Source organism: Abrus precatorius, unplaced genomic scaffold (assembly GCF_003935025.1).
Source record: "Abrus precatorius isolate BTA unplaced genomic scaffold, Abrus_2018 Scaffold4, whole genome shotgun sequence".
NCBI classification, from domain to species: domain Eukaryota; kingdom Viridiplantae; phylum Streptophyta; class Magnoliopsida; order Fabales; family Fabaceae; genus Abrus; species Abrus precatorius.
Window position 1 is genome coordinate 8,704,261 of NW_020874384.1, and position 18,227 is coordinate 8,722,487.

General features: G+C 34.3%; 1 protein-coding gene across 1 annotated transcript; it reads right to left on the bottom strand.

Moving 5' to 3' along the window:
- Positions 1 to 8,155: 8,155 nt before the first annotated feature.
- On the bottom strand, positions 8,156 to 18,126 carry LOC113865252. The gene is made up of 19 exons (XM_027499686.1): positions 17,784 to 18,126; positions 17,609 to 17,683; positions 17,412 to 17,527; positions 17,180 to 17,294; positions 16,914 to 17,042; positions 16,705 to 16,752; positions 16,205 to 16,326; positions 15,925 to 16,121; positions 15,537 to 15,829; positions 15,229 to 15,378; positions 14,605 to 15,117; positions 14,353 to 14,499; positions 12,572 to 12,647; positions 10,828 to 10,955; positions 10,435 to 10,635; positions 10,221 to 10,358; positions 10,009 to 10,140; positions 9,131 to 9,358; positions 8,156 to 8,894 (listed from the first exon to the last, which is right to left on the bottom strand). Exons 1-19 carry the CDS (start codon positions 17,916 to 17,918, stop codon positions 8,730 to 8,732), a joined length of 3,108 nt encoding a protein of 1,035 aa, XP_027355487.1. The 5' UTR covers positions 17,919 to 18,126; the 3' UTR covers positions 8,156 to 8,729.
- Positions 18,127 to 18,227: the final 101 nt, after the last annotated feature.

The window sequence follows — 18,227 nt, forward strand, 5'->3', positions numbered from 1 at the left end:
TGCATGACTATGTGACAGATAGATCTCCAATGAGCAATGATATGGAGAGAGGATCACAAAGGGAAGGAGACATGGACCTACGACCCAGCGACACGCCGTCTCATTTGCTGCGGGATGATCACCCTAAATTTGGGACCTGTCGCGGATGATGGCTGTAAGCCCTATTGGAGTGATTGTCTTTTTGTTGACATATATGTATCCCTACCAAATGATGAATGCATCATTATTCACCCACCTCCTATTTCTTCAGCATCACCAAACCAAATACCACCATTTGAGTCTTCCAAAAATCTTGATAAAGGTAAAGCCCCAATGAGTTTTAAACCCCCCATCACTTCTTGCCCTGACTCTACTTCTGAACCTGAATGGAAGGACATTAGAGTTGTTAAGTCCTCCATTCGGCCAGTACCCTGTGGTTCCTTGAGAGTTTCCATACCCCTTTCCGATGAAGCTGGATCTTCCACACGACGCCCTTCGCCACCACCTTCACCTTTGATGGATTAATAGTGACAATGATGACCTACCACCTTCTTGTTGCCTTCAGCCAATGAACGAATCACCTTCCTTCGATGGATGGAATTCGACCTAGTGAAGATTCCCTTCCTTTGAAATTTTATGTATAGGCTAGTTTATACAGTCATGGGTTGACATTACTCATAGGATGGACTTATTTTATTTGTTTTTTAATACTATACATGGTTGGCGTTATTTTGTTACCATACTTATTTACAGAACAGTTTGGTTTGGTTGATATACTCACCTTTTTTTATATAACTACATGTTCATATTCCTCGATTCCGATTTTAAATTTATGAGATGATGATATGTTCATTTTACCACTATGATACAAAATTATATTTTCTTGATGTTTGGAATGAGATATGAAAAGGGGAAGTGGACATTGCGAAATCTCATTTGAAATGAGTGAAAATTTTAGATGCCTAATAATGGCATGGATTGGTTAAAAGGATTATATGTTGAGTTGTTACTTCCTTATCTCTGATGTTGATAATGATTAATTGTCTCCATTCATTCTGATTGAGTTTGATGGTGAATTGATATGAATAATGTTGAGATGAGCAAGAGGGAAATAATATCTGTAACCTCTTGAAATGTGCCTATATATGTTTATGAGATATAGAGAAACTGAGGATGATTCCTCTATGATGATGCCCGAGAGTATTGGATGACGATATTGTAATAATTATACATTTATATATATGTTTAGAGTTTATATATATGTTTAGTTAGGAAATCTTATCAAACTTGATGATATCAAAACTTTAGTAAAATTTAGGTGTTACATAAACCACCTTACTCTGTTGGATGAGAGATTGTTTTCTAACTCACCAAGGACCAAAACGTTGACAAACCATCCTTAGCCTTGAGCCTGGTCCTTCACATTTGATTGATCTTGTCACACATTGCTTGAGGTAACCAAAGAGTTTGCATGCTGTAGATTAGGATTGAAGATACAACAGACTTGATTAGGCATAACCTTCGTGCTCTATTAAGCAAGCAGTCCTTCCAAGAGGCAAGTTTAGTGTTGATGCGATCCAAGATGTGATTAAAGTCAGCATTCTTACATTTCCCTTAAATAATTGGTATACCCAAATATTGTTTGAAACGAGGGGTATGAGGAATCCCAAATTGGGTCTCCAACTGTTCTATCTGTTGCCTCGCCACACCCTTAGAAACCACAAAGCTAGATTTTCCAACATTAAGTTTAAGCCCAGATGCAACACAAAACGAATCTAGCACATATGTTACCTCTTGAGCTTGATCGCAAGGTGCACAGCTAAATGGAATCACATCATCTGCAAAAAAGAGATGGGATAAAGGCGGTCCATCTCTAGATCTATGCATTGGAGTCCATCTTCTGACATTTTTTAGCTCATTAATTCTCAACGCTAGTCTTTCCATGCATAAAACAAAAAAATAAGGAGATAAAGGATGATAAGAGGTAGCTTACAACCATTCCAAAGTAGAGAGAGATGAATTGGAGACTTCCCACATAATAAGCTTGATGATACGTTTGGGAAACCTAAAGCTAACCAGAGTTGCTTGAAGAAAATCGCAATTGAACCAGTCATAAGCCTTTTCTACGTCAATTTTCAGGGCCATAAACCCCATATGAGATTTGTGTCGATGCAAATAATTCAATGCTTCTTGTGCAAGAATATTGTTATCCAATGTCCCCTTGCTGGGAATGAAACTCTCTTGAAAAGGACCAATGATATCTACTAAAAATGGCCGCAACCTTGTCATAATCACTTTAGAGATGACTTTATATGCCACGTTACATAAACTGATGGGTCAGAAGTCTTTAAGACGCACCGAATCATCCAATTTAGGAGTGAGAACCACCAAAGTCTCCACCAGGGAAGACTCTGCACAGCCATTCAGATACGCTTTGTTGACAGTACACCACAATTCTTCCCCAACAATAGGCCAATATTGTTTAAAAAAGAAACATCCTAACGAACTACCTTCAATCATGTATATCCAAATCACCTGTATCCAAATCCTCATGCTAATCATCATTGATCATTAAATTCGTCTCATTCCCCAATCCTGAGAGCCTTGGTTGGTGATGTAAAATATTTTAGGTTTATATTTATAATTTTATTTTGATTAATAAATACCTTTCATATGCTTTATTTTTAGAGTTTTTATCATTTTCTAGCTATTTGAATAAATTGGGCTTGTTACGAATAAATGTTTTAATTTTGTATTTTCGATTATTCTAACCTCTGACTACTCTTTTGGCCATAACTTTGTTTACAGATATCATTTTTGGCTTATTTTAGTTGCATTGGATTCTAAACATTCAAGGCTTCAAAATGCATATATGGATCGCAAGATTTGGAGTTATTTTTGATTTTTTATGATTTTTTTAAGTTGAAGCAAATTTGCTGAATATTGTTACCGGATTGCATTTACACTCTTGTTATTTAATAATTATATTTGACCTTTTAGACATTATTGAGGCTCGAATTTTGTCCACTTATTTTATCCTAATCAGAATCTATAAATAAACTAGTAAGGTTCTGAATTAGGGGGCGGTTAGACACTTTAAATTCTTGAGATTTGACCGAAATAAGAATCTTTATTTTTACTTTCTCTCGAATTCTTTCATTCTCGAGTGAGTTAAGTGCTTCAATGAAAGGCTAAACCTCTCGTTCAATCCGTGGAATCCAAACGCTGTAATTCTGATTTGAGTTCTGGGCAAAATTACTCTGAGTTTGTTCTCTTTTTCTCTAACCTCAAATTTTTTTTTATTGTGATCATGATTAACTTTTCTGTTGTTAGAATTTGAATTAAGATTCGATTGATATTATAATTTGATAATTAATTCGGGTTAGGTTAAATGATAATTTTATTTAATCTGTGATCTAGTTCAATTAGATTATTCAATTGAATTGGATAAACGTTCAAACTCGGATTAAAATCTTTAGATACTGTGATAATTAGAGTTACACGTATGATATTTCTTAATTTGTTTTTATTCAATTTTAATTTGTTCATAATTTAATTTAATTAATTCACAATTTTAAAACCCTAAACCTTACTTTCATTCTTTTAAAAAACCTAAAATTAAATTTAGCTAAAAATGTGTCTCTGTGAATCGACTTAGGTTGAGCTCTATATTGCAAAATCCTTAGCGAAACTTAGTTATTTTGATAGCGAGTTGGCATCGTCTATCAATTTGGCAGGGAGTATTATGTTTTTGGTGTACATAGTCTAATTAAGTGATTATTTCATGGCTTTAATGGATTGATTGAATTATACTTTAGTTTGATAGGTGGATTTTGAAAAATCTTATGTGTTGGATTATTTGTAATAGAATATGTACCTTATGAGGTTTTGAGCCATATAGATAATAATATCATGTCATTTTACTTTCTTTTATTATGTGATTGCACTCGTGGTTGTATGACATTAGAACTTGCCTTAAACTTTTTTTTAAACTATATTTCCATATGCTTGCATTAATATGATAGATGCATCATTTTTTTCTTGCAAACTACTAGTCAAAAAGCAAACCTTGCATTATTTTAATTGTTAAAGCCTCTTTGAGCCTAATTGTCCTATTTCTTGTGATACTAACTCATTTCAAGCCAAAGATATAAAACAATAACATGACCCAACCTTAGGGAATACAAAAACTTTAGATTGATATTTCTTCATTTGTTTTCTCCCAAATTTATTCTATTCGTAGTTCAATTTAGTATTTTGTAGATTTTAAAATCTCCAAAAGTTTACTCGCGTTCTTTAAAAGAAAACCTAAAATTGAATTTAATTGAAAATATGTCCATGTGAATCAACTTAGGTTTAACTTTATATTACAAAATTTTTAAAGAACTTAGTTATTTTGATAGCAATTCAGCATCGTCTATCAATTGGTGCCCTAAGAAGCGCGTATCCGACATGGGGTTTTTGCGCATGTTGTCTGTTAGGTCATCAAAATACAGGAACTTTGCACCCTCCACATGAACAATCGGTAATGTCGAGCGGAGCTCATTACTCTTCCTAGAGCCACCATCAAGATTCTTCATAGACTTCCCCGCAGTTGGGTCCTAGTTAATCATATCATTTGCACGCCCTTGTTTCTTTTCCTTGTGATGATCCTCCACGTGTTGCAGTGTATTCTCCACGTGGACCCGCATGGCTTGTATGGCATCTTTTCACATTTGATCTTGACTTGTAGTGATCTCATGGGCCCCACTGTGTACATTCAAATCCTCATGGACCTCACTATTATTATTCTCTCTTATGATATTATTTGGTTTCCCGGGATTCCTGCCCTTACTCTTAGGCATATCTGCATGATTCCATCCTTGGTTATATGACGAGATTTTCTTCGGATTAAGCTTCCTAACTTTCCGCTTAACCACCAGCCACTCACCATGAGGATCGGGTGCAATATTCAACCTCGATTGAGTGAGATTTTCCTCTCTAACGGCATTAGCAACCCTTCCTACCAGCAGCACAGTGGCCTCTTCATCCTTTGCCACCCGAACGTTACTTTCAGACACAGTTGGAGTTGAGATACGCTTCGTGCAGTTGCGAGCAACGTGCTCATAACATCCACAAGAAGTGCATAACAGATGCAACCCTTCATACTCAACATTATACCAATTACTGTTCAAATTGAATTTCCCAACCACCGGCTTATCTAAGCTGATCTCGACGCAGACCCATGCAAAATGCCCCCTTGTCATGTTGAGTGTGTTAAGGTCGACCTTTATGGGCTTGCCAATTGCTGATGCAATGGTGAGTAAGACACTTTCGTCGTAGAACACCACCCCCAATCCAGGAAAATGGACCCAGACCAGCATTCTGTCCACCTTTGCTTCAGAAGCCACAAACTCAAGCGTCCAAGGTCGTACAACCAAATAATGGTCAAATAACATCCATGGCCCCCCTGCATAACCCATGTGATATATCGATGAGCTTCAGACCTCCTTGTAGCTTCCACAATGAATGAAGGCGATCACGCAAGGCGAGAAACTCCACTTTTAATTATATAAATGATATTATTATATTTTATATATTTTATTTATATAAAAAAAATTACTTTTTCTAAAAATTAATATTTTTATTTTTTATAGATTTTTAAAAAATTACTTAAAAAACTAACATTTTAAAAAAATGTCAAAATCCTATTTATGAAAGAATACGATAGAGTGGGAGAGAGAAAACTCCAAAATCAGAAGAATTCAAAGAAACAAATGTTCAGAAGGTTTAAAAAAAACTTCCCAAAACATTCTCTTCCTAATTAAACAACTTCCAAACAAGAGTTAACCCCTCTTAACTCCTCTCCTTCTAAACACAACTCCCAAATATAATTTGAAAGAAGAGCTTGAAGGTGGGGGAAGGAGTTTGAAGGGGGAGTTTAAGGGTCAAAAGAGGGGGTTGAGAGGAGCTTGGAGATAATAAGAGGAAAGACTGCAGGGAGCTTGGAATGGGGGAAGGAATAAGAAAGGGAAAAGAGAGATGAGATAGGGAAGAAGAAAGATTTGCTTAATTGAATCTGAAATTAAATTTTCAAATTTTCATGCAAATGAGAAAGAATTTGTTTTCCAAGACTGAACCATATATGAGATAAAATTAAGTCAATTTATTTTGTTGATAAAGTACCTATTTATTAAACTTGCACAAACTAAGGTTATGTTTGGATTTTTCATGTTGAGGAAGGGTGATAAGCCAAAGGAAGGTTAAGAGTCAAGTCATCATACTCTGGGTGACACATGTGCTACAATGGCCTGAACAAAGAATTGTAATTTTGTGATGGTGAGTTAACTACAAAATTTATCCAAAGTTTGGATTGTAGACTGCAACTCACCTACATGAAGCCAGAATTGTTGGTAATCGCTTGTCAATCATGCGGCAATGAATTTGTTCCCGAGCCTTAAGAGAAAGAGAGGGGTTATTGATTACTAACTATTGTTTGTAAGTTAATTAAACATGAGAGAAAGAATTATAAAATTTTTCTAAACTCCTCAAAATACTTCTAACTTTATTTGTTGGAGTCCTTCCATTACAAAAAGTTTTAGTGACTTTATCATTTCTATTTTCAATTAGATTAAATATTTTACATCATTTAGAGTTAGAATAGTAAATTTTTTTTTTAAATATTAGTTTTTAGAGTGAAATTTTTTAAAAAATATAAAAAAAATAAAATAATTTTTAGTGAGAGAAAAATATTTAATTTTTTTATTTTTGAAATATATATATATATAAATAAAAGAATATAAAAAATAATAATGACATTTACATTATAAACATGTTATTCTCCTTTGTATTTCAATATTATTAAACTTCCAAACAAAAGAAGATTTAACCCTCATTTCTTTCTTTCTCACCTTTAGAAGCAGCTTGTAGAATATAATTGGCAACTTTTTTGACTGATCCGCTGTCACATCTCAAATCGATACAACCATTCTCTTAGAAGACCTTCCTCACAAGACTCTTAGCATGCTACCAGTCCGATCTAGCTATTCGGCAAACCAAAACAAAACTTAAGTAACTGTCTCTTCACATTTTAATATAAGAGAGAATGAATTTTTTTTATCAATTATTTTGGAATAGAGGTTGAAAAGTTATTTATTTAGAAAAAAAATATATATTAATCTTATGTTAATTAAATCATATAATTAATTTTTTAAAAATTATATAACTACAAAAAAATATATAACTAAAGTCAAAATATATTTTACATTATCTAATTCAAAACAAAGGATATAAATATAATATTATAATAAGCAAAATATTATCTAATAAATCTTTAATTTTTATTATTAATATAAAATTATTTATAAAACTAGAAGATATCAAAATAAGCAGAGGCAACTCAAAATCTACTTCAAACTCTTAACCAAAAACATGCAGAGTATAATTTTTAAAATCCAAACTTATCAAAATTAACTTTTAGTAAGATATAAAACGTTATAAACACCTTTGATAATAGGACTAACATTGAAATTAGATTTAAAATTGAACTTTAGAACTATAATTAAGTTTATTTTAGAGTCATATATATTTGGTACAACTATCAAAGTTTGTTTCCTTATAAAATTTTCAAGTTTAATTAACAATATTTAAAATAATTTAAATATTTATCACCTTAAACCATTCTAAATTAAAGAGTATCATCCTCAACCATTAGTACTATATTTTAACTAGTTATAATAAAATTTTATTAAAATAAAATATTCATTACATTTTTATAATTTTAATGTCATAGATACATTTTTCTAGTAAAATTTAATACCTTTTAAACTCAATCCTAAGGATTAAGATTAACAAAACCTTTCTACATTATATAAAAAAATAAATAAGAAACACTATATTGCAGACTTAAATTAATATAATTACTTTCTTTACTCAAATGTGATTTTTTTTTATTATCTCTTTGATATATATATATATAAAAGATATTTTGAAGCTCTAATCAACAGAGGATTTAGAACTCCAATAGTTCTTTAAGATAGCTATGAACTCCCGTGAGAATGGCTTGCCATTCTTTTACATCAGTTTGACTCATTGTATCATTCAAGTTCCCTACTGCGTCTTGCAGCATGGATCCCTTTAGCAAAATTTCAGTGTTTAACTGAATTGTACTATCCCAGCTCTGTATGCTAGTTCTGCGTGCTTTAACAGGGAACATAAACCAGAGAAAGCCTACTATACCATGATCTCGTTTCAACGCTTATTTCAACCTTGCAGGAGCAAAACTGATTCGTGCAATGATGAACTTCAAGGGACATAGCAATTTTTCTGAGTGGTTTGATTTGATCGATTTGTAGATTGAAATCTCTGTCTAAAGGATTGTCTTTACAAAATCTCACACCCCCAATGATGGAATGAGAGGTTAAAGAACAACGAAGGAAGGAAAGAAAAAGAAAAAGAAAAAAAAAATTGTAAACACGCACATGACCAGTAACCTAAGCACATATAAACACAGCTCTGAAAAATTTGCAAGGACGCTAATAAAAGATAGACCTCCTTGCTGGAAGCAAATCAATGGAGAAGAGATATAATTTAGTCAACTGTCTGATTGATAATTGTTGCCCCCTAAACAACACACTGATCCAACCATAACAACCAATTCATGGTCAAGAAAGCACCTAGTGCAACTTTTCCGAGTATCTTGTATATCAACTAATGTGAGGACAGAGTTATCAAGAAGCTCAACTATATGAGAATCACCTTTCTGTCAGGAATTAACAACCAGCAGCTTTCAAAAAATTATCATATGGACGTGATACTGGCAGCTGAAAGAAGTCAGCTTGATGCTGGTATGCTGTTGCACAAAGCCTTGGACCAGTGTCAGGCAATGTGTTGTGTGAAGCAGAGCCAAAGTTTGAATCCAAGAACGGATTTCCACTCTGCAATTCAAAAGGCATGGGAATATGATACTCTTTTGGCTGTAGGAAACAAGATAACTTCAGCTTTTTAAACATGATGGTATCCAATAAATTGGTCACCCTCAGCAGAATTTAATGATTAAACACTCTCTTCAAAAAAATGCATTTTGAAGAGTCCTAAATCAACCATAGATGCAGATTCTCAAAGTGAACAATGTTTATTCTAAATTTCCAAATTGCATAAAGTAAAGAAGTACCGAAGGTAAACTCTGTTGGACATTGGAATTTGAGGATACGTCTGTTTCCTGGTTGTATTTAGGAGCAGGAATCCTAAATGAATTTAATGGAAGGGAACCCATGAAAGTGGACATCTTCTGCTGCTTTCCCACAAGGAGGGCCTCACAATGGAGAGCCATTTCCTTATAAGGCATGTCAAACGGTGTTGAAATAGAAATCCTTCCTACCTGATGTGTTGTCTCAGAAACCTGCAGATGGATTATCATTTTTTTTTTTTGGTAAAAAAATTCATTTACCTTGACTTTTTTAAAATATAATTTAAACAGTAAAACCAGAAAGTGCCATTTATATAGAATTAACTGATAAAAGCAAAAAAAGAAATTCTTGAACATTGTTTTTGCAACCACAGGATTAATTCTATCCTGACCAATCAAAACAGATATCAAGAATAAAATTCACCCACGATCATGGCTGTCCAAGACATTAGGTGTGTTAGGAACCAAATCAACCCAACTGCTTAAGTTATTTAGTAGGTGCAGATCACTAGCTGTTTATACATCTAATGTGTTCCATTATGCAAAAGCCCTTTAGGCTTTAGTATTGACAAAGCACAGGCCCCACTCAAATCTCATGCTGAAATTATAATTTTACTAGGAGAACGGGCTATGTGGGATCAAACTCTCAAAAGCTTGACAATTCATGCCAAGACCCAAATCCACCCAAAAAATCTGTTAGTTGTAGGCCTAATAGTAATTTATCTCTTACAAGTATGACATTATTAGTGCTTCGGATTATTTTGCTCAACCAACTTGAAAAAAAAGTGATTTTTCCCTTTCCCAGTAATTTAAATCAAATTAAACATATTATAAGTATGTACATGGTGATATAAGGAACTTACTGAACCCAAAATGTCATCAACACTCAGCAGGCTTAGATTTTGTGAGGGCTGTTGCTGTGCATCAGGATTAGCTTGGGTTTCCAAACCACAAACTGGAATGTCGTCGTCAATAGTAAATAATGGTATATCAACCTGCATAATTTCTTGGGAGTGAGCTATGGAGCCTAAAATAAAATGGAAATGATTTCAAAAAATAGAGCAGCACAAGTTACCATATCTGGATGTTTATCATCTTTTAGTCCGGACTGGTACATGTTTTCTGTTGTCTCAGCAGGTAACTGGACTCCCAATGGACAAGCATCATGAGGCAAAAAGTCATTGAGTAGCTGTTCTCTTAGGATGGATGATTCCTGCACACAAAGCACTCCAAGTTAGTACACTGATCCTGATAAATGGGTGTAACATTACATGACAACTGGTCATTACATCCGACGGTTTTCCCACACTCTGCACTATCATAGTAGCAAATGATTCTTTAGACTGGCTCTCAGTTAACTTTATTGCTGAAAGTGTCTTTGAAGCATCTTCATCGTCCTCTTTTGATCCATAAACTTTACCTGGCTGCCTGGCTGTATCAACAACAGCTTGTAGCTTGCTGTCATTAACCAGTTGCAGGAATGGATCAACCTAAAATAAAGCACAGAAAATTAAGAGATAAAAAAATAGTAATTTATCACAACAGAGACTAATAGGAAATAGATAGAAGCATGTTCAACTGAGTAAATAATCAATGCATTACCAAGCAATGACAGAGCGGGGAGAGTAAGGAAAATAGAACAACATAAGTCCAAAACATTGTATGGGACAAGATATACATACTGTTTTATCTGTCAATGCCATTTTAGCAATTGAAATGAGAGAGAGGATGTTGTACGCCTTGGATGTAAAGATAATCATGGATGTTGCAAGAGTAAAGAGAGATCTGCGGCGTGATGGTTGCAGTTTTACTGGAAAAAGAAAGTTACAAAACAAGGCACCTTAACAACACTTCACAACATTAACCATTTTGTCCAAAAGCAACTCAAAGGAAATAGGAATAAAATAAATCAAATATGAGAACATACGCAATAAATAAAATATATGCTATAATGTCCAGTTCTATTCGGTTGAGCATGTAAGAGATGATTTCATTAACTTTATACATCATGGAAAATCAGACTGCCATACTTCCCTGTGAAGCATATTGCATCACCAGCTACGTTAGAATTTTGCCAGGCCATATTGATTACTAGATATTAATTACAATCACAAAAATTTACACAAATTATTATTTTTGACTTTTGGTGCTCAGTCATTTTAAGGAGACGATATTGCATATGAATCCAGATAGAAGTTTAGGGCTTCTGCTTGATAAATTCAAAACAAAAATCACCATCAAATAACAATTCCATCCGAAAAACTATTCTAGCTACTTACATGTTTGAAGCGAGAAAAAAAATGAAGCTAAAAGGATGCAGGATAGTGTGATTACAGAGACAAAAATAAAAGCCAAAGCTTCCACCTAAGGAGGAAACTCCTAGCCCCATGCACAAGCGAAACAACAGAAAATGTGATTATGATGTATCCCCAAATTGATCTGTTTAACAAACAATTCCCCTTCTCTCTCCTGCAACTTGCTGCCAACACTCCTCCAGTACTAACCCATGCCTCCAGCACCACTGTTAAACCTCTGTGGTGCATTACCCTTATGGAAATAAACCAGCAGGGATTTGGGCTTAACTACTTGAGAAGCAATTGGGCCATATGGATCCCCAACATAAGCCCTAGATAATCATGCATTCAAAAAGAAAGTCCTCTTCTGAGTAGAGAACAAGGAAATGGAACATTGTTTGTAGAAACTTTGTTCCCATATTATTTAGCCTTACTTTCATATTCGATAAAACAAAGTGCTGACTAGTGTACTTTGACTTACTGAAGGAGCCTCCTTTAACTTAAAGATTTAATTTAAATGTAATATGTAAACATTTGTGAGAAACAAATTGATAGTTTCTACTATTGGTTCAGTTACAAAAAGCCAGAGTTGAGTAGTTCAATTAGCATGTATTTTCATATATACTACTAAGGGTACAACAACAACCTCAACAAAGTCTTATCTCATTAGGTGTCATCAGCTACATGAGTCAAACAATACCACTGGGTTCAGTCAATATATTATTAAGGGTGCATTTGGAATCAATCTAATGTGGATTCATAAAACAAGCACTAATTCATTCATACCTGCAAATGATCATTTCCACTTAAGAAGGATGGAAAATTCATCCCTGTCTTTACAGAATCAATGATTCAAATGGAATTGTTATTCCATGTCATCTTACATACCAATTTCGGGAAACGCCATTCCTACGTAATAGAGGCAGGAATGGAATCTCTTGAATCCTGATTATCAAACCTTCTTTTAGAAGGAAAGACTGGGATAGAAATCATGCAATTCTAAACATGAGTTCATAAGATATTCACCAATAGCATACACTGCTCATATCGAGCAGTTCATTCTTAAAAACCACGAGAATATGCAAACAAAGTAACACACATACATTAAACAATATGGGAATCAAGGTTCTACCCTTTTCGTTGAGAGAAATGCTCCTCAAGGAAAATGCCAACTGAAAACTTTGAACTAGAGCATCATCACAGGAATTCTGCAAGAGCCAAAACTTACAAGAAATGAGGATAAAATAAAAGTTATGCTTAAATGATAATTCTTACCTCAAAAAGTTCAAAGAATATTCAGTTACAGAACTAAAACCACATAATAACTACAGAATTGATTGTCAACCATTGGCAAAAAGATTTAAATGATGGTAACTAAAAGTACTTCATAAACAGTACCAAAACTCATGAGAAAATAAAGCAACATAATTAAAATTTGAAATAGTAATGCAAGTTCACACTCATATAAATTACTTCATCAAATAAATTTCTACCCAAGATGGTCAATCATTTATCCATAAAGGACAAATAAAATAATGACTTTTGATTTGACATTTGAAAGAAGAAAATATTAAAATTAATCTATGAATACATTATTTGTTATTCATTTTAGTCCTTCTACTATAATTTATTAATTAACTCTCAACAGAAATGGCGATATAACACGTTAAGTATAACATGACATGCTAATATGTTTTGAGCTATGTCAATTAAGAATGTTACAATATAAAATGACTAAAAAAAAACACTTATTTTTATCTCTCATGTTAACACTTTATTAAGAATGTGAACAAAAGTGAAGTGTTTCTTTTAGTCACTATATGTTATAACATTATTAATTAGCATAATTGGTGACACATCAGTGTGTCACATTGCATTTAACTTATCACATCATTATTTCTGAGAGTTAACTCATAGATTATAATAGAGAGACTAAAATAAATGACAAATCACAAGTTTAAGGACAAATTTTAATATTTCTTTCTTTCAAGAATCAAACTGAAGTACTTTGTATTTTTCAGGGATCAAATTAAAGTTTTAGTCTAAAATAATATATAAAAGTGAACACTCCGCAATCTTGATTTCCAATCAATTTTAACTTCCAAATTGAGGATCTTGCCTTTGACCAGATTGCCAATTTATTACGCAATGAATATAAAGGTTAAGGGTCTATGCCGGTGATAATGAATCACCACACTGAAAAGAATTGGAGCAATGTAACCCAGGAACAACATATAAAATTAACAAAAGAACAGTTGATGTACAGCACTCGTGGTTACTAGTGATGTTTGCAAAATGCAACAGGTACAGAAAGAACACAAAGTTTCATATAAATTTTTATAATCATAAAGATTATAAAACTTAAGTGGAATGGTTTATGTTTTAATATCAATTGTGATTACACTTTACTTAGTCACTTAACTTTTTCCAATCAAACTTTTGACATTGTAGTTTGCTAACTACCAGAGATATTTAGTTATATTTGCACTTTTGTTGTGAAGTAGCTGAATCTATGAAAAGGAAAAAAATTTAGAAGTTTTTGAGTTAAGAAATTCAAATGAAAGGGTTATATAAAAAAATTGATTAACAAGGTTATACAGGGGGAAAAAATAAAAAATTGAAAGAGATGGCAGAAGAAGTTGCCCACTTGTTACATCTACAGATGTGAACTTCCCACTTGTTCATGTCAAGTAAATTAGATTTTTGCATTGTTCATAGGAAGCAAAGAATTTGTCAAAAACATATGCTACTTGTAAACCTCAGCTTAACTTGTCAACAATGCTGCAACAATTTGGTTTGAACAAGATATATAAAATGCCAAACAAAAGTGCTGGCTAAACAAGGTAAATTGATATCAACAATTTAATTCTAATCTATTTATAGATGTTAAAATGACAAAAATGATCACATTACCTTACTCCGAGCAACTAGCAAGACAAGGCTGTAGGTATGAGCAATTGCTTCAAAACTTTCAGGCGTGTTCAGAGGATGAATAGACTGGGCCCAGAGGGATGATAGCAGAAGGGTAATCTGATGACTACTAAGCCTAATGGGTAATACCTGCGACATAGTAGTCATAAGAAGGCTGGTAGCATCTGATGGTGTTTGATTGATGAGTTATTTTATTATTAAAAATGTAAAAAAGAAAAAAGTGGAAGTATATACCTGTTGTTTATTGGAAGTGTCTGCAGTATTTTCTTCCGCAGATACGGTTAATTGGGGCTTCTTCACACTAGTAACTCGGCTGTAACTTGACTTCAATCTATTCATCATAGAAGAAGAATTATTGATCTTTGGGTTCCTGTTAACTATAGATTCACTGGTGGTCATAGCAGATTTTCTTGTACTAGCAGTCCGACTATAAGTTGACTTCAATCTGTTCAAAATAGAGTTATCATTGATCTTTCCATCTGTTTGAGTATCTTCTGGCAAGGAATTTCGCTTCCTCTCCAATTTCTCAAAGAGTGCAGCTGAAGAAGAAAAAACAGACACATTTCTTGAGAGCATCCTTTGAATATCATTTGCCTTTGTCAAGGGGGGCTCTGAAGAAGAAGGTTGAGGACAAACTGAAGATGGCACTAGAACAACAGAAAATATGCGGTGTGCACCCACCCTGGTTTCATGGTCTGCATGGACCATTGCCAGGAGTAACTGATGAAATAATGCCGCAGGGAAAGCCTAATGAGTATAGAGTTCGCAGTTAGCAGACAAACAGAAAAAGACAGACATGTCAGAAATAAGAAGGAAACATTACAATCATAGACAATCAAGCAATTTAACTAATCTTGCCTTGTTCTGATATGACAAATTTGGTATTGACGCAACTATTTGAGCAGTTCTATACACTGCACCAATCAAGGTTCTGGCCATAACAGTAATATTAGACATGCTCTCCAGCAACACAGCCATGGTATCAAGAACAGGACCTGCATCTGCAATCTGCATAACATTATAGCCAATAACCACTAAAGAACATTAGATCATTTGCAATTTAAAATTCAATTTTCACATCCAAATGTATGTACGGATCTATATGTATATCTGTTTGTTACACTATTAACTAAAATCATCTTCAGTAATGGGGAATTTATTGTCACCTTCATTGTTAACTGTACAAGGCATTCATCTACTTCCATTCGGTATTTTTGGTTCCATTGTATTACTTCGGCCCCTAAATTTGAATCATCAAGAGAGCAGTGTATGCTTTTTCGCAGGTGTCTCATCATATCACTCAATGCACCAATTATAGCCACAGATTGTTGAACTCTTGTTTGTTGAGCAAGATGGGTAATAACACCAACTATGTCAAGCTGCATATTAGGATTCTTTAAGACATTCTTGTGATCAAGGTGCTTGACTAAAATGGACAGTAACAAGTGCGTATTCTGTCCTGTAAGTTACAGCAAACCCAATTATAAGCTGTCCAGATAGGGGAAAGAAGTTTCAATAGAAAGTTAATCTAAGAGCACTTGAGATAATAAATACCAGAATTTTCTATTATAGATTGCATGTCGAGCAAGACAGAAAGAGCAAGCCCATGTTCCGGAGACCAGACATTGGCATTATCAAAATCGCGGAACAAGGATTCTAGAACACGTCGAACTGTTGTACCCTCCTTAGCTAACTTTGCCATATTTTGTATGCAAACCCGTGACCAAAATCCAGGGTTCTTGGTATCCTCCCTATCGAGAAGAAAAAGAAGTTAATAGAAATTATAATGGATGAGCAAATCAACATAAACAATTATGATAAGAAGGACACTTACGTAGGTGCATTAATTTCTCCTTTGTCATTCACTATCGTTCTCCAAGAATAAAGTCTCATCGGATTCCCATTTTGAGAATCTTGTGTGACATCCCCATAATTTTCCAAAACAACTGAGACAACCTGAGTTAACAAGAGATGCATAAATATGTCAAATGCAAATTGTATACATGAGAGTAAGACAAATGATCCTGTGGAACTGTTATAAGGGTTTAAATGCTGATAAATGAGAAACCAAATCCAGATGACTAATGATTTTAGTCAATAGAGACGTTTTTCACCCTCACAATCAGTATTATTTGTTGAACAATGAAAGCTATCAGAGTTGAGTTGAGCATGGCAGAAGCTAAAGGTATTTGTAACAAATTAAATGCCAACCTTCAAGTCAAAGAAAGTGCACTTGTTTATGAAGAACTATAAACTAAATTAAGTCAATAATGTATTGTTTTCTGAATAAGGGCAAATCCTAACGCTGTTGAGGTAAATATATTGCTAACTTACATTGTCAAATTCAGCTGAAATGTGCGAGAATTCACCCATGAACCAAACCTGTAAAACATGCAAATAAAATAATCTTATCAATTTCACTTCCGCACCACACTATCCTCTTTTTTTATAACTTTATCCTGTCTGATGTGTGTAGAAACTGATTAACATTGAAAAGAGCACAGAACAGTAGACAGCGTATGTCCATGTAAGATTCCAATTACCATTGATGAAAGGACTTGAAGCCCAGCAGCACGCAAATGTTGTATTTTGTCATCATCGCCCATTTCTTGAGCTAGATTGCAAAGTTTTGAAATGAACGCATCTAAATTGAACATATAAGTACCATCCCTCTGCACGAAATAAGAGCATAGTAGACTTGAAACTTGTGCATGAAAAAGCTCGCGTTATCATATGCATTTGAAGTATTCAAATAAAGAATAAACTAGCAGCAAACTCATAAATAGAGAACCTACCAAAAATCCCCCACCTGATTGTTCACAAAGTCAAACAGAGTTTGGCAACCTAAAATCTGCACTTCATCATGCCGCGTTTGATCAAGAAGAATTTGTATGATGCTAAGCAAGCTACTCGCAAACAACGGCCTGCCACAATGGCACTCTCGTAAATCACACATACAAACGTCGAATTCTACTTGCAAACTCGGGAATCCTAAGTGTCTCAAATATCTCGCGAATTAAATATTCAGAAAAGGAACTCACATTTGGTCTTTGCAGGAAATCAACAACTTCCTATAGATACATATAACAACTTTCACAGATTGATAGTTTTCACTTCTCAACTCTCTGTAACACCTCTGCTCGAGATAACTCGTTATCTGAAACAAATTATAACTATAAGAAAACACATACACCAATAGATAGATATACATTCCGATATGAGAACAGTAAACACATGCCTTAGGGACACGGAGAGGATTTCTGGAGGCATACTCGCATAACTTGCCAATCATACGTTCGTTCGGTTCTTCATCCTGCAACAAGCAATAAGGAAATGGCGTAATCGTGATATGAGGAATCGATGCAGATTCTATCACATTCACAGGATCTAACGAAACGTAAATGAAGAGGAACCTGTGTGCGCGGGAAAATATCAGCAAGCAATTTCTTGTAACGCTTAATAGGATGCCTGGAACGTTCTCGAAGCGCGGGGCAAAAGCAGCAAAGGCTTCCGCAAACCGGCCAAATGTTCCGAGAGATCACGCTCATCTTTTTCTTCTTCTTCCTCTTCTTCTTTCAATTCGAAACAAAACGATTAGGAATAGTTGTATAACAATGATGAATGTTGAAGAGGTAGCATCGAAATTGGTAACGGAGAGAAAGAAGAAGGAGAGGAGATCCAGGAAGATGGGAATGAGAATGGAATTGTTATTCAGAGTCCGAGAGCAACGCTGAACGAACGGCTCTCCCTCCTCTACCCCTCTCTCTCTCTCGTCTTTCGTATTTCATCGGTTCCTTGTATTTATAGTGTTCCCTTCCATTTTCTCATTACCACAGCTCACCTTGTCGTTTTCTCTC